The sequence below is a fragment of the Ceratotherium simum genome, chromosome 14 (genome assembly GCF_057802395.1).
Source record: "Ceratotherium simum simum isolate JZ-2026a chromosome 14, ASM5780239v1, whole genome shotgun sequence".
Classification (NCBI taxonomy): Eukaryota; Metazoa; Chordata; class Mammalia; order Perissodactyla; family Rhinocerotidae; genus Ceratotherium; species Ceratotherium simum.
Genome location: NC_141913.1, coordinates 22,587,271 through 22,606,298, shown reverse-complemented (window position 1 = coordinate 22,606,298; position 19,028 = coordinate 22,587,271). Strand labels below are relative to the sequence as shown.

Here is a 19,028-nt window from a genome sequence, read left to right as displayed (position 1 = left end):
GCGCGGCGAGCGCAGGGGTCCTCGGGCGGGCGGGGGCGGCGGTGACGCAGGAGGCGGCGGGGGCCCAGGTCCCGCGCGGGGGGAGGGGGCAGGTTGCTCGGCGCGGTGCGGCGCGGGCCAATCAGCAGGCGCGGTGTTTCGGGCGAAGGGAGGGCTGGGGGGGCGGGGGCCTCCAGGTTTGCTCGGTGCCGGCGCAGCGCCGCCTGCGGTTGCGAGCGAACGCGCGGAACCCCGGGGGTCTCCGGGTGCGCCCGCGGCTCCCCCGCCCTTTCAGATCCGCCCGCTCTGCGACCCAGACGCGGCTCCGACGGCGCCCGGCCGCCTCCTCTTCGGGCTCCTCGGCTCTGCCCGCAGCGCGAGTCTGCCCGCCGCTCCTCGCCCGGTGTCCCGAGGCCGTGCGGGGGCGGCGCCGGCGGGGGCGCCTTACCCCGGGCCGGCGGCGGTAATGCCGCTGCGGTTGCCGCCCTTGCGGCCGGGCGCGCAGCTGGCGGTGGCCGGAGCCGGAGCGCGCTTGCCGCTGGCCGGGACGCCGCCCTCCCTTGCGCTCGGCCGCCGCGAGGCGCCGGGGCCCGGCGCGGCATGAGGAGGAGGCTGCGGGCGGGCGAGCGCCCAGCTCCTCGGCCCCCAGGGCCCCCGCGGGCCCCAGCGCGTCGCGCGCGCCGGCTGCAGCCCCGGCGCCCACGCTAGCCCCGCTCAGGCACGAGACGCCGCGGCCCGGAGGAGGCGGCGCAGGCCTGCGGAGCGCCGGCGGGCCGGCCCCCCCAGCGCGGGGGCTTCAGTCCTGGAGCACGGCGGACGCGCGCAGCCCGAGCCGCGGGGAAGCCCGGCGTGCTGCAGTTTGCAGCCCCTCTCCGCAGGGGCGCCGCGGCGCGCAGCCTGCGCCTCTCCCCACCTGCAGCCCCTCCTCCCGCCGCGGCCGGGCGATAAAACGCGCGTCCTCGCCCTTCCTCGGCCTCTTCGGGGCCTTCCGTCCCGGGCTCCTCGCCCCGCCTCCCCTCTTCCCCCTCCACCCCTTCCCCCTCGTCCTCCTGCTCCCCGACCCCCCTTCCGGCCTCCCATTCATTCCGTCTGCACCCCCCCCTCTTCCCGCTGGGCCCTCTCCCCCAGAGCCTCCCCGCGTGGACCCCGCTGCCGTCTTGGGGGTTTTAGCACATTCATGGAAGTTTAGGGCCTGGACGGTGCCCCCAGGTCCGGCCTGAGAGCGCAGCGCGGGCTGCTGGCTGGGAAGAGGAAGATGTCTGTGCTCAGGCGGATGATGCGGGTCTCCAATCGCTCCCTCCTCGCCTTCATCTTCTTCTTCTCCCTCTCCTCGTCTTGTCTCTACTTCATCTACGTGGCTCCGGGTATCGGTAAGCACCGAGACACACCCTCACTTCCCACGGTCACAGTGAAGGAAAAGCAGGATGTTACTTATGGCATTTGGAAGCTGTATAAACAGGGGCCCGGCAGAAAGCATTTTACTTGAAATGTTATGTCAGAGGTGTCAGATAAACTGCGTCGGGCAGTTTGGTTAATTCACGTTTAGATAACTTAAAGACTGCATTAAATGGGCAGAGCGGAATTAGGTATCGGCTGGGCCGTGGTCGCTTTGTTGAGTATTCATGACAGCTTTAGCCCTTTAATATCAAGTCTTGAAGCTTAAACTTAGTGCTTAATCGTAGTTTTATTCCAACACCCTCAGATATAATAACTGGTTGTAAAAAATGATGGAGAAACCAACAGCAGGGAATGTGATTGACTTCAAGAATGTACATATTCTAGTGTTCTAGGTCACTTTAGAATGGGGTCAGTGAACATTTGTGCCACACTTCAGGAATTTTTAGGCAATGAGTTGTCTTGTAAAAACAATGCTCCATTATTTAGGCTGCTTCTGTCTGCTTTTCAAGGGTAGGTACCCTCTGCTACCTTTTAGGATGACTTTTGAGATAAAATAATGATTAAAATAACAATTATGCAAGATAGTTTAAAATTTGAACCTACTTATCATTTTTTGGCTTTTGGTCCAAAATATGCTTTTGTGTAATCTGCTTGAATTAGCTTCTTTGTTAAATATCCTAATTCCTCAGCACCATTTGGTTGAAAGGTGCTAGTGTGGCATTCTAATGAATAAAAATAGGAACTTCATAAGGATATTAAAACACTTGGTTTTACACATTCCCAAGACTTTTCTGAGTTTTCCTTGGTTATTACGTATTTAATGTTCAATTACCTAGTAACAGTGTGCGTCTCCTATCATTTCTTATTAGACACTAGTAGTCTTTTGAGCCAGTGCCACTTCTCCCCCGAGTTGACGAAAAATGTGTGGCCTCTTAGAGAATGAAAACACCTGCAGAATTTTGAGTTGGAATTATCATCAGGGCATTGTCTTGTGTGTTAATAGGTTATTGTAATGAATTGCAGGGGGGAAGGAAGAAGCAAACCTCATCAAACCTCATTGAGACCATTTTATTTCCTAAAACAAAATTACTATGTGACTTTTTTTGGTCTAAATTTTTTGATTCAAGTAAGATGTGTAAGCTCAGATAATGATGCTTGAGAAGACATAAATTGTTGAAGTCTTGATGTATCCCAAAATAGAAGTTTGAGGTGAAAATTTGAAGAAGTATTAATATTTTAACATGTTATTTTCTTTTAATGCAGTTTTTTCTTTAGGGTAAATAAAATACCTCTTGAAACCTATATTAGAAATGACAGTGATACCTCAATGGATTTGGAGTAGTTAGCCAAAATATTAAGCTGGCTTTTCTTAAAATCCTCTGCCATTTTGGAAGTCTTATAAATTAACTCCTCCTTCTACAGCAGTTTTTCCTTTCTCATGTGTCTCTTTAAAGGTTGGACGTCTTTGGGCGATATTATTTTATCAGACATTTGACTTTGGGAGATTTTGGAGAAAGAGTTTTTTTGCTCTTAAATAACAGTTTTCTTACTTCTTTGGTATTTTGAGTAACATGTTAAAGTTATGTTATTCAAAAAGCTAACCAAAGGAAATCAGAATCCCAGCTTTTGTTTGATAGTCATCCATTTTTTTGTTAGTGCATTAGTATATCTATAGATTCTTAAAATTCAAGTGATAAGAAATACTAATACATTTTTCTTATTTGTATGCTTAATGTTTGCCATAGAACAATCATTGATATGTCTAAAATTTGGCAGTTGTCTTACAGGCAGTTAGGTTGATGTGGTTTAAACTACTCTGTTTCTGTGGGTCTCTTATAATTTATAACTTAAAAAAATTGATTAAAGCCAGTAAGAAGAATGAAAACCAAAACTTATAAAGTGTTGTCAATTTGTGAAACTGAATCGTTTCCCAAACCCAGTATTATTTAGCAGCAAAGGAAAGAAAAAAAAAGAAACCTCCTAATTTATCTTTTAATCATTGGGAAGCGTTTTCCAAAATTCCCGTTTTTGCTGGAAAGCTCGAATTTTAGCATTGGCAACAAATACTGTCAGTTTCTCTTACAGGGTCAGGCTCACTTTGTTCATTTTTGGGAAAATGTAGGTCAAATACAGAAGTCTAAATAACCATAGTTTGTCAGTTCTTTCAAGTAAAAATGATGTTCCATGAAAAATGTGGCTGGTTTAGCTCACAGTGCAACCATCAGTTGCACAGTTTGATTTTCAAGACAACCATGGGACTTTGGTAAGCTGCAGAAATGCTTTATGCGTTCTTACAATTTCATCACAAATTTCTTATTCAGACATACCCAAAACTCATTTGTTCTTATAACTAGCTTACATTAGATGTACGTAGAATCTTTTGGAAATAAATCATGTTTTAGCCTGAATTACATCTTGGGGCAAATTTTTTCTTTCTTTCTTTTTTGGTGAGGAAGATTAGGCCTGAGCTAACATCTGTCACCAATCCACCTCTTTTTGCTGAGGAAGACTGGCCCTGGGCTAACATCCGTGCCCATCTTCCTCTACTTTATATGGGACGCCACCACAGCATGGCTTGACAAGCGGTACGTCAGTGCATGCCCGGGATCTGAACCTGTGAACCCCGGGCTGCTGAAGCCGAGCGTGCCACTTAACTGCTACACTGGGCCGGCCCCGGGGCAAATTCTTTTTATGACTAAAATATATGTTGTGTAAAAGAGCACTTTTTGTTGATCTTAAATAAATGTTTCAAATCTCTTCTGTTAACAAGTCCATATTAATCCTACCCATGTCAGCCTGTTTGGTAGACATCAATTATATTTTCCTGCCTATTCTGTCCAGAGACCTATTTTTGTCATGTGCCTTACCCCAGGCAGTCCTTCCATCATTTTGGTTTCTCTTCATTTGTCTCCTTCACCTGCGACCCTCCGGCTGGCTGTCCCTCCCTCCCTCCCTCCTCTCTCTCTTTCTCTTTCTCCCTCCCTCCCTCTCTTCCTGCTGAGCAGATAGTACCACACAGTTGTAGACAGTGTAATCTGTTTAGTTTTCAGTGATTTCTCATGTTGGTCAACAATTTTTTGGCTATTTGGGTCTTAATCTGCAATGAGTTCCACCAACTCAAAGCTCATTATTTTAAGAATAATTTGAAACATTTTCCTTGAAATGTCTAATTCATGCAGGAAACACAGGAATAGTCTTCATATTCTAAACTTCAGTACAAATGGAACTTGGTCTGCAGACCCTCACCCCCACCCCCTGATGTCTGTGGATAGGTTGCCCTAGCCCATCCAGTAGAGGCAGGAGCCATGAATTGTTTCTCGTTCTATTTCTCGTTCATGATTGCAGAAAGATGAGTGTAGTTTCCCTCCAAGATCTTGTCCTGGCAGGATTGAAAATGGAATTCCTTTTAGCGTGAAGCTGTTTCCAATGTAACTTCCAACACAACATAGTCATGTTCCTGCTATAGTATCAAAGGAGTAGATGAGCTGATTTACAGATTCATTCAGCAAACACTAACAGGGCACCGCAGATAGGCTAGACGTTTGAAGCATGGAAGATAGAGAGATGACTAAGACGGTTTCTTCTCTCATACTACGATGGGATGAGCACCATGAAAGAGCTGTAGCCAGTCCTTGGAAAGCGTGCAGTGGGGAGTGAGGGCTGGTTAAGGGTTTGCAGAGGAGGTAGTGATAGGACTGGGCCATTGAGGATGGATAGGATTTACCCGGACTGAGCAAAGAGATTCTAGTCAGAGGGAACATCAGGAGCAAAGATAGGTTCCAGGAAATAGGAGTATTTCCATCTGGCCGCCACTTAGGGCATGAGGTGGTAGATGGGTCAGATTGGGAAAAGTCTTGGGGCTCCCCTGCCCAGCCTTGTCTTCTGGTGCTCGAGGTTCCCAAAATTCCTGGTAGGGAGAAACGGGTCTTGGGTCACACAGCTTTATCAAAGCTGTCTATGATTAAGAAGGAAGTTGATGGGCCTATAATCAGTGGGGTGAAATCACCGGGAAGGTTGCACAACTCCCCTGCGAGTGGGGATTTCACTGTCCGTTTGACTCACCAGAGGCCCTTACCTTTCCTAGACACACTGACAGGCTGTTTTATTCTTTGAGTAGAGGTGGAATCTTGTTGGGCCACTTTGGTCTGAATTCCTATGGGCCCTTTGAAGAATTACTTGGCCAAGTGCTTTGTTTTTTGGGCCTCCGAGGAGTTTGTGTTCTGCTGGGACTGGTGGAGTTGGTGATGGGATGGTCAGGGTGTAGGGGGGTCTCTGTGTAAGTATATGTGTTGTGGGAGAGGGTGACTTAGTTAGATCTTTGCTCACAGCCCCCTGACGTTTTGGCTGGGTTTCTTTCAGCTACCTCAGAAGGTGGCTAGTCGCACTGCAGCTTTCATATTGCAACCCTTTATCCTCCTGGCCCTGGTGGGTGAGCCTGGTTGTGTTCTTTTTGAGCTGTTACAGTCTGCTTTGTGTTTCGAAGATCCTTTTGTTTTTTTTCCTCAACAAGTGCTCTGATCTACACAGCCCTTTTCAGGGGTTCTTTTGATTTGGACCACGGTGGTGGGCATTTCTTTCCTTTAGGCTTCCTTACTGGCCATGTGTCCCATGCTAAAATTTTTATCCTGTAAGATGCAGGAAACATCAGAAGTTTTGAAAAGGGGAATGATCCATCTTTTGTTTTAGAGCGATTCTTCTAGCATGGAGGACGGGTTATCGAGGGCAGAACCAGTGGCAGGGAGACCAGGTGGGAAGTTACTTTAGTAGCTCAGGAAGTAAAAGATTAGAACCTGACAAGGTCATAGTTGGATCAGGGCAGAGGGGAGAGGATGTGAACAGTGGAATTGAAGGAAAGGGAGAAGCTTTAAGACAGTGTTCATGTTTTAGCTTAGGCAACCAGGCTGCTGGTAATAGGGAATATAGAAAGGCACATGCTGTGAGGGGGTTATTTTGGTTTTAGAGAAATTGAGTTGGGATGCCTGTGGGATATCCAGGAAGAACTTGACAGTAGGTAGGCAGATGGAAATTAGTGCTTAGAGCCCGGGAGAAATGTCTAACAGGAGAGAGATTTGGGTTTCTTCAACATAGAGGTGGATGATACTTATCTGTTTCTCCCGACACACCTCAGTAATAAAAAACTCCTGCAAGCAGAAGCGATTCACTGTTAGTTGCTCTTAATCGGGGAGTGATAGGGGTTAAATCGGAAAATGAAGGAGGCCCAAGTGTGGTTTGAAAAGTTTCCCATGAGGCTCTGTTACCCTTTTCACTCCCCAGCCCCAAGTGGGAGTCATTGTGGTTGACACCATGGGAAGTTTAGATGGCCGCCCAAGGAGAGCTTGTGGAGGCTGAAGAGAAGGTAGCCGTGGATGAAATCCAACAGCTTAGGGCAAGTGGAGAAACAGGAGCAGGAAAATGAAGGAAGAGAGAGATCATGCAAGTGAAGAGATGCCTTTGCAACAGTAAATAAGTAAACAAATAAAAATGATGATCAGCAAAACAAGCGTTGGGGTGGGATAAAGTTCACTAGGCTGGAGTCTGGAAGGAGAATTTGGTAAGTAAGTAAGTAAGTAGGAGGCCCGTGACAGCAACTACTAGTGCAGTTTTTGTGGTTTCGTGGGACACCAGCCAGATTGCCTTGAGTTCAGTAGTGAATCAGAGGTCAAATGAAAGTGGCTCATTTAGTGGAAAGGAGGGGGTGAAGTGAAAGGGGGAAGTGTAGAATCAGAGGAACCTTCAAGATGGGAGGACCTGTGAGCTTTGTGGAGGCCTGAGGAGTGAGGACAAGGTTTAAAGATTTGAGAAAGGGAACAAATTACGACCTGTGATCCAGGTTCATTTACTTAGTCATACAGCCAATATTTGGCTGTCGCTACAAGGCACAGCACTGAACAGGATCCACATGGTTCCTGTCTTCTTAGAGCACAGAGCCAGTGGGAAATTCACACAATTGAAGAGGAACTAGTCTAGAGTAGAGTGTGAAATACAGTTTGCCTGGAGGCACGGGTTGGAGGGAGGGGCCCTAAACTAGTTTAGGCTTAGTTAGCGGGAGGAGGAAGATTAAGCTGAGGCCAGAAGCTTAAGTTAGGTAATTAAAGGGTTGGCTTGGGGAAAAGTGCTTCAGGCAGGAATGGAATGGCTAAGAAGTAAGAGAGAAATGGGGGGGAAAAAAAAGAGGCTAAAGCATAGAGGGCAGAGGGGAGTGTGGGTTGAAACCAGAGAGAGAAATGTGGGTCCAGTCATAGAGATCCTTGTAAGCTGGGTTTGAGAACTTAGACTTGAGCCTGAGGACAGTGTCAAACCATTGAGCTTAAATTTTAAGTAGGAGAGTGACATGACCATATTTGCATTTCAGAAATATTTCGGCTGTATTGGTGTGAATGGATTAAAAGGAGCAAGATTGGAATCAGAGAGACCGGGTAGAGGGAGTGGCATCAAGTGTATAAGTGGATTGATTTTGGAGAAGGGAGAGGAGGGGATAAAGACGTTTGCCATAGCAAACATTAGATGCATGTGGAGAGGGAAGTCGAGGGAGTTTGTGTCTGATGGGTAGGTGACTGAGTTATCTGTTTAGAGTGAGGGGCTCAGTTTATGTGAACAAGTCTTAATATAGAATAAACTGTTTCCTAGACTAGGTTAAGAGATTTGGTTTCTGACTTGGCAGGCACTAGAGACTTAGGAAAGAATTGTTGAGTGACCCAGTGTTTCTGATTAAATCACTTCTGTTGGTTTGGCAGCCCCAGTTTGTTCTCTCACCAGCTGACTCATCCATGCCTTTCTGATGTTAGGTGTTAGACACCTTGGGAAGATATATTGCAGAGGATTAGGAACACTGGAGAAATGCCAGGATTGGTCAGTGTATTAGTTATCTATGACTTTGTAAGAAATTAACTCCAAATTTAGGGGCTTAAAACAACAGATATATATTATCTCTCAGTTTCTGTGGTCCAGGAATCTGGACATCATTTGGCTACGTGCCTCTGGTTCAAGATCTCTCACTGGGCTACAAAGTGTCGGTCAGGGCTGTGGTCGAGGCTCCATTTCGGGAGGATCTACTTCTAAATTCACCTGCTTGGGCAGGATTCAGTTCCTTGAGGGTTGTTGGACTGAGGCCCTCAGTGCTTCATAGAGTGTTAGCTGGAGACCTTCAGTTCTTGCTGCATGGTCCTCTCCATAGGGAAGCTTACAACCCCATCACTTTTGCCATATTTTCTTTGTTAGAAAAGAGTTGCTTCTTCCAGTCCACACTCAAGGGGATGCAGAGGCCTTCTTAGAGACTGCCTACCATGGTCAGATTGCCATTCCTGAGCAGCGTATGTAACTCAGCAATATTGTTTCAATATAAATGAATCTAAATCCTATGGCCTAGTGGGAAATTAGGTATTTTTGAAGGAAAAATTGTTTCACTGAAATATGACAATGCTAAATACCATTCTCCATGTTACTCTTTTATGAATAAATTTGAGATCTATTAAACGACAAGGCAGAATGAGTTAGTGATACATTTATTCTGTGGCAGTGTTTATCATTACAGACTTTTAATGTTTATCAAAGGTAAAAATAGCCATGTCTGTGGATAGTTTTAAAAGAGAAACTCATAATCTAGGTTTGTAGTCTCTGTATATGGTTTGGAATTTGATTGGGAACAGAATGCATTTTCCTCTGAGGCGGTGTTATATAGGGTGGGTAATTTTCTACCCATCCTGTGACCAGCCTGTTTATCACAGGATGTGCTACAAGGCTTCTCAGGGCACTTGTGCTTGTAGGCCTTAGGCTCTGTTGGTCGCAGCTGTGGCTGCCCCACTCCTCACCAGAGTCCCTGTGTCTCCTCCTCTCTCTGAGGGCCCGGGATCATGGGAACCTTGGACACAGAGGCCTTGGTGTCTCTGGAGCCAAAACTGTGTGCAAGGAAGCTGCAGGAGCAAGATCCCAGAGGTAGCCCACTGCTTCGCCCACGATTGGAGCTCCACGGAGGTGTCCCTGCCACAGCCCCAACCCCATGCTAGTAGAATAGCCTTGTTGTAAAGAAAGAGAAGGAAAGACAGATGCCCAAAGTTTGTCACTTGCCCAAAGTCGCACACATCGTTGTTGGAAGAGCTGAAATGTACACCTTGGGCTGTCTGACTCCTTCCATTGTACCTGAGTTGAAGGAACTGATCATTGTTGCCCTGGAAAATTGAAGATTTGGGGGAAATATGAGCTCTATCTTCTTCAGCTTAAAGGGATAGATACCATATAGAAGAGAGATGAAACTTCGTTTGGATAGCCTCAGATGGCAGTGAGGGTAGTTACAACAAGGCAGATTTTTGGCTTATTGTACAGAAACCAAACCATTCTAACTCAGCTGTGAACAATGAAATAGGTGGTCTTATAAGCACTGCTTTCCTTACATCTTTTCAAGCCCAGGGTAGATGACCGCCTGGTAAGGCTGGAGAAGGTGCTTTGCTTGGGAGACTGGGTGGGTTACTAGCCCCTTAAATTCAGTTACTCTGTGCTGTGTTAGACTCCACAGCACCCTTGCTCACCCAGCCAAGGGACAGACCTGCTCCTCACCTGTTCCCCGCCCTTCCACCCACACTGCCTTTTGTGATGCCTTTTCTCTTTCAAGACTGCCGTTCGTATTTCTTAACCTAAGTAAAAATGTGGAGGTGGGTGGAGAGGCTGCGGTGAGATGGGTGGAAGGAGGTGCATTGTGGAGTGATTTTTCTAGAGCTTGGATTTCCTAGGTCACATTTGGGAGTTCCTGGAGAATCAAGAGCCCCTCAGGCCTTGTGCCTTTATGGTATTCTCCTGGTCAGTTTTCCTGGCTGTCTTAGACCAAGCTGGCTATTGTCACCACTGCCTCAGACTGCAGTTGACCAGTTTAATCAGAGCAGCCTGTCCCTGTCATCTCTTTCATCTTTCTTTTCTCTTTTTTTCCCATTTTCCCTCTGAATCTGTTTTTCTTCTTCTTTTCTTTTTAATTCCTGGAGGATACAATGATTTAATATTTAAAAGACATTTTCTTTTCATTTCTGTCTTTTGTCATGATAGTAACAAAGAATAATCTACAAGTAATATTGTGATTCGAGTTGAAGATCAGGTCAATTGAAAGTTGAAAGAAGGTTTTCTGAGGATAGCTACAATGCCATTAACGTGCTGTTGGAAAATTAAGCATTTACTCCTGTTAGTACTAGATGTTTTTACCTCATGTCTTGGGCCAACTGGAGAATTTCAAGTAGCACCCCAATTTTCTTTTTCTCTAGCACATAAGTCCTATATTGGGGCAGCTTGATTTGTTATATTTCATGGGCATACTTTTTTTTCAGTCTTAGCAAAATGTGGCAAAGTTTGTTTAAAGCTACAGCAAAAACTCTCCTTAGTTAAAATAGGAAAGATAGCTTAAAGGATGTCTGTCAGTAGTTATATTTTTGGCTGTGTGGCACAGCAAAATGTTGAGGAAAACATACTTAGTAATTTTCATCTTAAATGTGTAATTAACTTTTTTCCTCCAGAGGTGTAGTAAATGACTTTTTGCTTGCATCTTTGTTTTCGTGATTAATTACTCGAGTTAGTAAAAGTCTTTGGCTTCACCACATCATTGTGTTGTATGTTCGTTAAGGATGAGACATAGATTCTTCTGTCTGAATGAATTGTGCATAAATTAGGATGCTGTGTAAAAGAGGATGTATTTAATATACGTTAAATTAATATGAAAGGAAGATTCTGCTTTTTTACTTGTAACAAACGTTATTAATTATGTTTAGGGAATTACTGCAAGCAATGGTTTTCAAACATGGATATGCATAAGCCTTACTTAAGGTGGTCTACATAAAGAAGCTTATTTCCTGTATCTTGTCCCCAAAGATTCTGATTCATTTTTATAGGGTGAGTGGTTTTTTTTTTTTTTTTTTTTTTTTTTTTATTTATTTTTTCCCCCAAAGCCCCAGCAGATAGTTGTAGGTCATAGCTGCATATCCTTCTAGTTGTTGTATGTGGGACGCGGCCTCAGCATGGCCGGAGAAGCGGTGCGTTGGTGCGCCCCCCGGGGATCCGAACTCCGGCCGCCAGCAGCAGAGCGCGTGCACTTAACCGCTAAGCCATGGGGCCGGCCCTGATTCATTTTTAATACACACCGCAGGTAATTCTGGACCCTGGATACTTTATTTCTGACAAACACCCGAAATGCTAGGAAAAAATATTAAGTGCTAGATAGGTTTACTTTTCTAAATTGATCATCTTATATCATTTGATCTTCCATAGAACTAACCTTACCTTTTAAAAACCAGATTAACTTGTTTATAGCATCATGTTTTACTGGAGATAGAGATGGCTATCATGGTGAAGAATTTTTTCCTCCAGAATAGAAATGGACAGAACAGACAGATACATCGTTTAAAATAACCAGGATCATGTGTTTACTTGTGAGTCTGCAATGACTAGGTGATTGAGTTATAGGTTGATCCTAAATTTGTCATTTCGTGTTTTTAATTATTAGAAAGATGCATTGTAATTCACTTAACAGGCGAATTGCAATACAAGTTATTAAAGCATATACCCTTACATGTTAGCAAATGGAGGTAGTTTCAGAATAACATTTTATTAGAAAAATCTTTTTATAATATCTTCACAGCTAAGTAGCTATATGAGGTTTGTTATTATAACATGATATCTTTTTTTTTTGAGGAAGATTGGCCCTGCGCTAACATCTGTTGCCAATCTTCCTCTTTTTTCTTTTTTCTCCCCAAAACCCCAGCACATAGTTGTGTATCATAGTTGTAGAGTTGTAGCTTTTCTTTATGGGGTGTTGTCTCAGCATGGCTTGATGAGCAGTGAGTAGGTCTGCGCCCAGAATCCGCACCAGGGAACCCTGGGACTCCGAAGCGGAACTCGAAAACTTAACCTCTACGCCACCAGGCTGGCCCCTAACATAATATCTTGATTGAAATACTCTCTTGTTTTATTTTTAAGTATTTGAGGCTTGCTAGTGTTAATATGACTTTACTGAAACCATGTTACGGTAGTCCCCCCTTATCTGAGGGTTCGCTTTCTGCGGTTTCAGTTACCATGGTCAACCGTGATCCAAAAATATTAAATGGGAAATTCCAGAAATAAACAATTCATAAATTTTAATTTGTATGCTGTTCTGAGTAGCAGGATGAAGTCTTTCACCATTGAGCTCCCTCCTGCCCAGGAAGCAAATCATCCTTTTGTCCAGTGTATCCATGCTGTATAAGGTACCTGCCCGTTAGTCACTTAGTCGCTGTCTGGGTTATCAGATTGACTGTCGAGGTCTCGCAGTGCTTGTGTTTAAGTACCCCTTATTTTACTTAATAATGGCCCCAAAGCCACTTTATTATTAGTTATTGCTGTTAGTCTCTTACTGTGCCTAATTTATAAATTAAACTTTATCAGAGATAGGGTATGTATTGGAGAAAATATAGTATGTGTAGGGCTTGGTGCTATCTCAGGTTTTAGGCGTTCACTGGAGGTCTTGGAATGTGTCCCTTGCGGATAAGGAGGGACTAAGGTATATATATTGCCTTCCTGGTAATTAAGTTAATCGCTCAGAAATTGTGACTTCTAATTATAGTGCAGTTTCCAGTTTGACTCAGAGGAAGAGAAATTGGACTTTATTTTCGTTTGAATCCAGAGACCTAAGATAGGGAATTATAAGGTACCTTGTTTATTGGTTTGAAAATATGCTCAGGCTTTGGAAATCTTTGAACTTCATTTCCCATGCAATGTCCTCTTCTCTTCTGATTGTTTTAGAGTCGTTTTTCTTTCATGAATAAGTACATTGAAATTTCCAAAGGTATTTTAGTTGTGAAAACACAGGAAATTGGGGATGATTGTAAGACATATAGTTCAAATAGTTCTCACTTTTATTTTTTCTCATTATGATAGATTTCTTAAGTGGATAGAGATTCATTTCACATTCACCTTATGTACTCTGAAATCATTAATTTTCAACAATTTGATAATGTTTCCTCGGTGTGTTTATTTATGGTTTGATCTTTTAGTCTGTAATTTCATTAAGTAAATTTCCTTACTGATTAGATTTGAAAAATCCATTTAATTGCCGGCATTCTTCCTTCCTGGATTCCCTCGTTTCCTCCTGATTCTGCTTTTCTCCAATGTGGTTTATAACGTTTAACTCTTCAGGCTCCTGTCAGGCTTTGAAGAAGCTATGTGTTTATTTTAAGTGAGTAACAGTGAATTAACAAGTGACAGTGCTAATCGCTATCTTGTGTTAGTGTTTTCATGTTTCCAGGTTGAGTCTCTTTTTTGAGTTATTAGCTAAGTTTCAGCTAGACTGAACTGATGATCTCGTTGTTGCACAAGTACTTCTGATGTTTTAGGCAGTTTATGCTTCTTCAGGATGTTGGTTTTTACAGAGGAATCCTCATGGCCCCTTAGTTTCTGGTACTGCTTGGTAAATGGTATGCATTCCGTAGATATCTGTTGAATGAATACATCTCCACCCTGAACATCTTTAATAAGACCATTGGAAAAGTCAAATTTTATTTTAAAATATTTAACCTTGATCAATATTCAAACACAAATAATCTCCAAAAATAACTTAAACTGCAGAGTAGGAGTGGCAAAAACACCTATTGTAAAGAATTTCTTGTTAATTTTTAGTGTCTACATCAGCAAAGCTTGAGCTATTGGCTAAGATCTGCAGTATATCTGTACTGTATATGATCACTGTGTTCGCTATTGCTTAATAAAATGGGATTCTGAACACAGAAATCTTTCGTTCTCTTTATTTATTAGTTAGCCCATGACTTACTTGAAAGATGGGAAGGAGGATTTTGTAGGTTGGTAATTATTTGCAGATTTCCTCGAGCCGATACCTGGCTTTTGAATTATCATCACCATTGTAAGATCCCTATTTAAATAGGACTTGGGCGTAAAGCCTGGCACAGCCTAAAAACTTTTTTTTTAAACCCCATCAATACTTTGGGTGCTAGGCAAGGTATGAACTACATTTCATATATAGTCTGGCCTAATCCTGAGCTTTACAACATTATTATTAGAGATAATATATTTAGCTTTACCAACTTGGATGAGCAATTTCTGGAAATTGATTGAATAAGGGGCTAGATGTGGAAAGAAGAAAACTTTTAAGCATCTGAAATATATATTTAAAAGATTATTGTGAATTCTTAGAAATTCGGAGATACTTGACTCAGATAGCTGTAGTTAATATGAAGCGGTATATATAAGTGGTATTTTGCTTTTTTCTGTATTATTTATTTCTATATATATTCTGTAAATAATATGGGAAGCCATATTCTCTGCTATAACTTTTAAGTGCCCCTTCTGACTTCTTCCTTCTCCTTGCATTAATTGAAATCTGGTTTATCCCTCCTGTTGTCACTTTCCTCATAATTATTGAATTTTTCTTTTTCTTTGTCTTTCCTTCTCCTCTATGACTTTCAACCATTGCTTCTTTCAAATTGCTGTCCCTCAGAATCATTCAGACCTGTGCTTGAATCTTGATTTTTTTTTAAGTTTTTTTTTTTTTTTTAAGTGGGGAAGATTAGCCTTGAGCTGACATCCATTGCCAATCCTGCTCTTTTTGCTGAGGAAGATTGGCCCTGGGCTAACATCTATGCCCATCTTCCTCAACTTTGTATATGGGACGCCTGCCACAGCATGGCTTGATAAGTGGTGCGTAGGTCCGTGCCCAGGATCCAAACCCTTGAACCCTGGGCCACTGAAGCGGAGCGTGTGAACTTAACCACTATGCCACTGGGCCAGCCCCTAATCCTGATTTTTTAGTTCTCCCTATGTAACTTTCTTCTGAGTCTCCTTTCTGACCTTATAATAGGGAAAGTTGTACCTTTATTCCAGGGCAGTGTATTAGTTTCCTAGGGCTGCCATATACATTACCACACACCGAGTGGCTTAAAACAACAGAAATTTATCATCGCACAGTTCTGGAGGCCAGGAGTCTGGAATCAAAATGTTGGCAGGGCCGTGCTCCCTCTGGAGACTCTAGAGGAGAATCTTTTCTCACCTCCAGCTTCAGGTGCCTGTGGGCATTTCTTGGCTTCCTAGGCTGGTGGCCACGTCACTCCGATCTCTGCTACTATCTTCCTATTGCTTTCTCCTATGTGTGCGTGTGTGTAAAATCTCCCTTTGCCTTTCTCTTTTATGAGCACTGGTCACTGGATTTAGGGCCTACCCAGATAATCCAGGATGATCTCTTCATTTCAAGATCCTCAACTTAATTACTTCTACAAAGACTCCTTTTCCAAATAAGAAAATATTCACAGGTTCTGGGAATTAGGATGTGCACACACATTTTGCACACACCTGCCATGTACAGGTGGTTCTAAGAATTAAGTGAAATATAATTATATATATCTATATTTACATATATTTATATATGGGATTTAGCTCAGTGCCTGATCAGTGTAGGTACTCAATAAATGTTAGCTTCCCTTCTCTTTAGAAACCTGTGCCCTCCAACACTTTGCATCCCCAGGATGGTTTAGGCAGTTAGTACTTAATTCAAAATGTTCCTGCTCCATTCTGTCCCCCACTGATGTCCCTGTGGTGACCGTCAGGAAGTCTGGTCTTTGTCTTCCGTCTTCACTTGCTTGGCCATGCCTGGGGTGTCCTCATGGCTGAGGCCTGCTCTCCCTTGCACCTCTCCGTATCAGTCTTCTTAACCTTCCACTTTGGCACTTTCTCACCTCTGTTATCATGACTTCTCATTTTCACGATGACCTCTAGTTCTCTCTCTCTCCTTTCTGTTTTTTTCACACCATCCATCCACTTGGACCTTTACAACTTATTTTCCATTGCTACCAAACTCTACTCAAGTTGGATTGTTATTCCCTGGATATGCTCTGCACTTCAGAGCCTCTCTTACACTGTCCCATCGCTGGAAATGTTCTTTTTCCCCCCTTCTCTTACTTCTTTTTGTGCCTTAAATTTAAATTTACTCTTTCTTCCCACTCAGGCCACAGTCATGCTCACGTCCCTCCTATTCCAAAAAGCTTCCCGTGACCTTGCTTTCACTTACCTTTTCTGAAACTTAACTGCTTTCACTTTGTCATTATCCCCTTAACTCTTTACTGTTTTCCTTTTGTTTCCATTACTTTCCTGAGACTGCTGTTAAAGATTGACAGTGATCTCCCAGTAGCATTTTTAAGAGGCTGAATGGTATGGTGGTAAAGAGCTAGACTGCTGGAGGCAGACTCGGGGGGTTTGAATTCTAGCTCCACCACTTGCTAATAACTGTATGACTTTGAGCAAGTTCCTTAACTCCGTGCTTCGGTTTCTTTATCCATAAAATGTGAATAATATTAATACCTCCCTTATAAGGTTGCTTGTAAGGATTAAATAAATTAGTATATGTGAAGCTCTCCTAAGGATGCCTGGCAAAGAGTGGGTACTGAGGATTAGTTTTTTACTTTTTAAGCTGTTGCTTTTTAGTCTTTCTTCTTAGCCTCCATGGCATTTAACACGATTGACTGTTCCCTCTTCCTTCACGGCATTCAGGCTCAGACGAATTCAACTTGGGGTCTTTTATCTTTGTGCCTCTTATTTGTGGTCTGTCTCTATGCATCTGAACTTCACCTTATCTCCTTTCTGGATAATTTTTTCTGTGGTAATTCACCACCATAGTTCCCACTTTTACTTTTATTTGACTGTCTCCCCAAATTGTATGTCTAGTCCCTCTTGCTTAGCTGCAGTCCTGTATTTATAACTGCGTGCCAGAATGCCTAACCAACATGATCTCCCTCTCAAAACCCGCTCTTCACTTGACTTCCTTTTTGTTAAAGGACCGTTGGCAGTGTCTCCCTGCAGTTAGGAACATGGATATCGGGAATGAGGGGTGTTGTGTTTGAGTCCTTCAGAGCTCAGGAAACCTTTCCAGGTCACTGAAGCCTGGTGTATTCCCCTTGTCTTGAGTACTTATGAGCTTTCACTGAACAAAGCTGGATGTGGAAAGGGGTGGGGAGACGCAGTAATGGTGAATGTGTCCCTTAGTTTTCATAAGTTGAGAATGGGGCAAGTTCATAAATCTCTTTCCTCACAAACCCAGGGCAGGATGCCTAGAAGCTGTTGTAAACTATTGATTTTTGAAGTTTTTATAAATTGTAGTTTTTTTCCCTCTGGAAAGCAGAACTGGTAAATGTTCAATTTATGTCTCACAATGCAGAGGCAAGTAGCAAATGAGCTAAATTAACAAACACCAGCATGATTGCAATGGTAGTTTTAGTGTATTTCTGAGTTGTTTTGAGACCAAAGGGAAAGACTGGGAAAGATTTCCCCATTTGTTTTCTGAAATGCCGTTCTTATAAGTTGGAATAGAAATTTTAGACCAGGATTTTGTCTAACTTACTGGCTTGCCGATAAGACATTACATTTTATATTAACGATAGTTAGCAGGCATATAGTTACTTGAGTGTGGGTTAGCATGGTTTTATGATGTTTGTAAGTCAGACGGTCGGAACCTGTCGTGTGGGTTTAGTGTGCCTTGCAACACTTTGACATGTCAGTTTCTTCCTGTTAACACGACTCTCTATTTAAACACAGCTTCATTCCCTAATGGGTTTTGATCATTAGGGATTAAACCCACAAGGACCATTAATCTAAGGAATGTAACTCAATTAGCTGTGAAGGTTTAAAATAAACCAATAGAGTTTCCATTTGGAGAGGTTGGTGTCTCGCTTTCCTTTATTTTTTCTCCGTCCATCTCATGAATGGTAATGCATTCTTTTGGTAAATGATTCACCTTTGTCCCAGGTACCATCAGTAATCATTTTTCTTTTTCTTGACATTTTTTTTTCCTTTTGTTATCGGATATTTTGAAAGTTTTTAGGAATAGTTGACTTTGGTTATTCTTTCCTATCCTAGACCTTTTCCTTGCTACTTAAATTGACTTGGTTTCAAGATGTCAGACGATTTTCTTTATATGAGTGGGTGTGTTAATTAAAAGTAAAAGCTATATAGTTTAAAAAGTTCTGTTTCCAGGACACACGGTAATGCACATATGTCCTTACCTACGTATCCTTGCTGAGGCCAGCACTGTTTCCTGAAGTCTGGGAACAGTACTGGCCTTGGCTTAACCCAGGGCTCAGTTCTGCCATTCCACAGCAGGTTTCCTTTTTAGAGTTTGGTGCAGAACAAATATAAGATATTTACATCGCTGATAACAAATTTCACATACAACTTTAGATTAAATAATCTAACGTGTTGTAAATCAAATGGCGTTAGTAATCTATTTGATGTTTTTTTTCCTGCACTTTTCGGTTGAACTTGAGATCTTGGTTTAGGTAGAATTGCTAATATTAGTTTGGCTTTTACTGAACATTTTTCCACATTTTTGATTGGCTATTCTTTTTCTTTTTTTGTTTTTTACTTTATCTCTTTTCTTCTTTCTTTTAAAGTCCACTCAAGGGCAAAAACATGAAAACTCGTGGTGTTTGTAACCCGGTATAATAAATTCAAGCCTAAACAAGTTAAATCTAATTATATAGAACTGCTTTCTAGAGAGGATATAGACATGCTCTTAAAAATGATCCAGATAAAGCTTATGTGAAACCTAGATTTCTGTTTCTCTTTTATGAATTGAAGGTGAAAGAAGTGTTATTTTACTCTGCTTCTCTACTGGTTTTATTTACTCTCTGCTCCTTTGTACTTTGAGC

General features: G+C 42.8%; 1 protein-coding gene across 3 annotated transcripts in view; it reads left to right on the top strand.

Moving 5' to 3' along the window:
- Nucleotides 1–1,044: 1,044 nt before the first annotated feature.
- The window catches only part of B4GALT6 (beta-1,4-galactosyltransferase 6), a 61,430-nt gene continuing 43,446 nt past the window's right edge, over nucleotides 1,045–19,028 (top strand). Inside the window, exon 1 of one of the 3 annotated variants that reach the window (XM_087439105.1) lies at nucleotides 1,045–1,349. In XM_087439105.1, coding sequence (XP_087295231.1) covers nucleotides 1,235–1,349 — 115 coding nt within the window. In that variant the 5' untranslated portion in view covers nucleotides 1,045–1,234. Of the gene's footprint in view, nucleotides 1,350–12,538; nucleotides 12,591–19,028 lie in introns of those variants that run through there. The other 2 variants (XM_004422422.3, XM_087439106.1) reach the window with 2 other exon arrangements.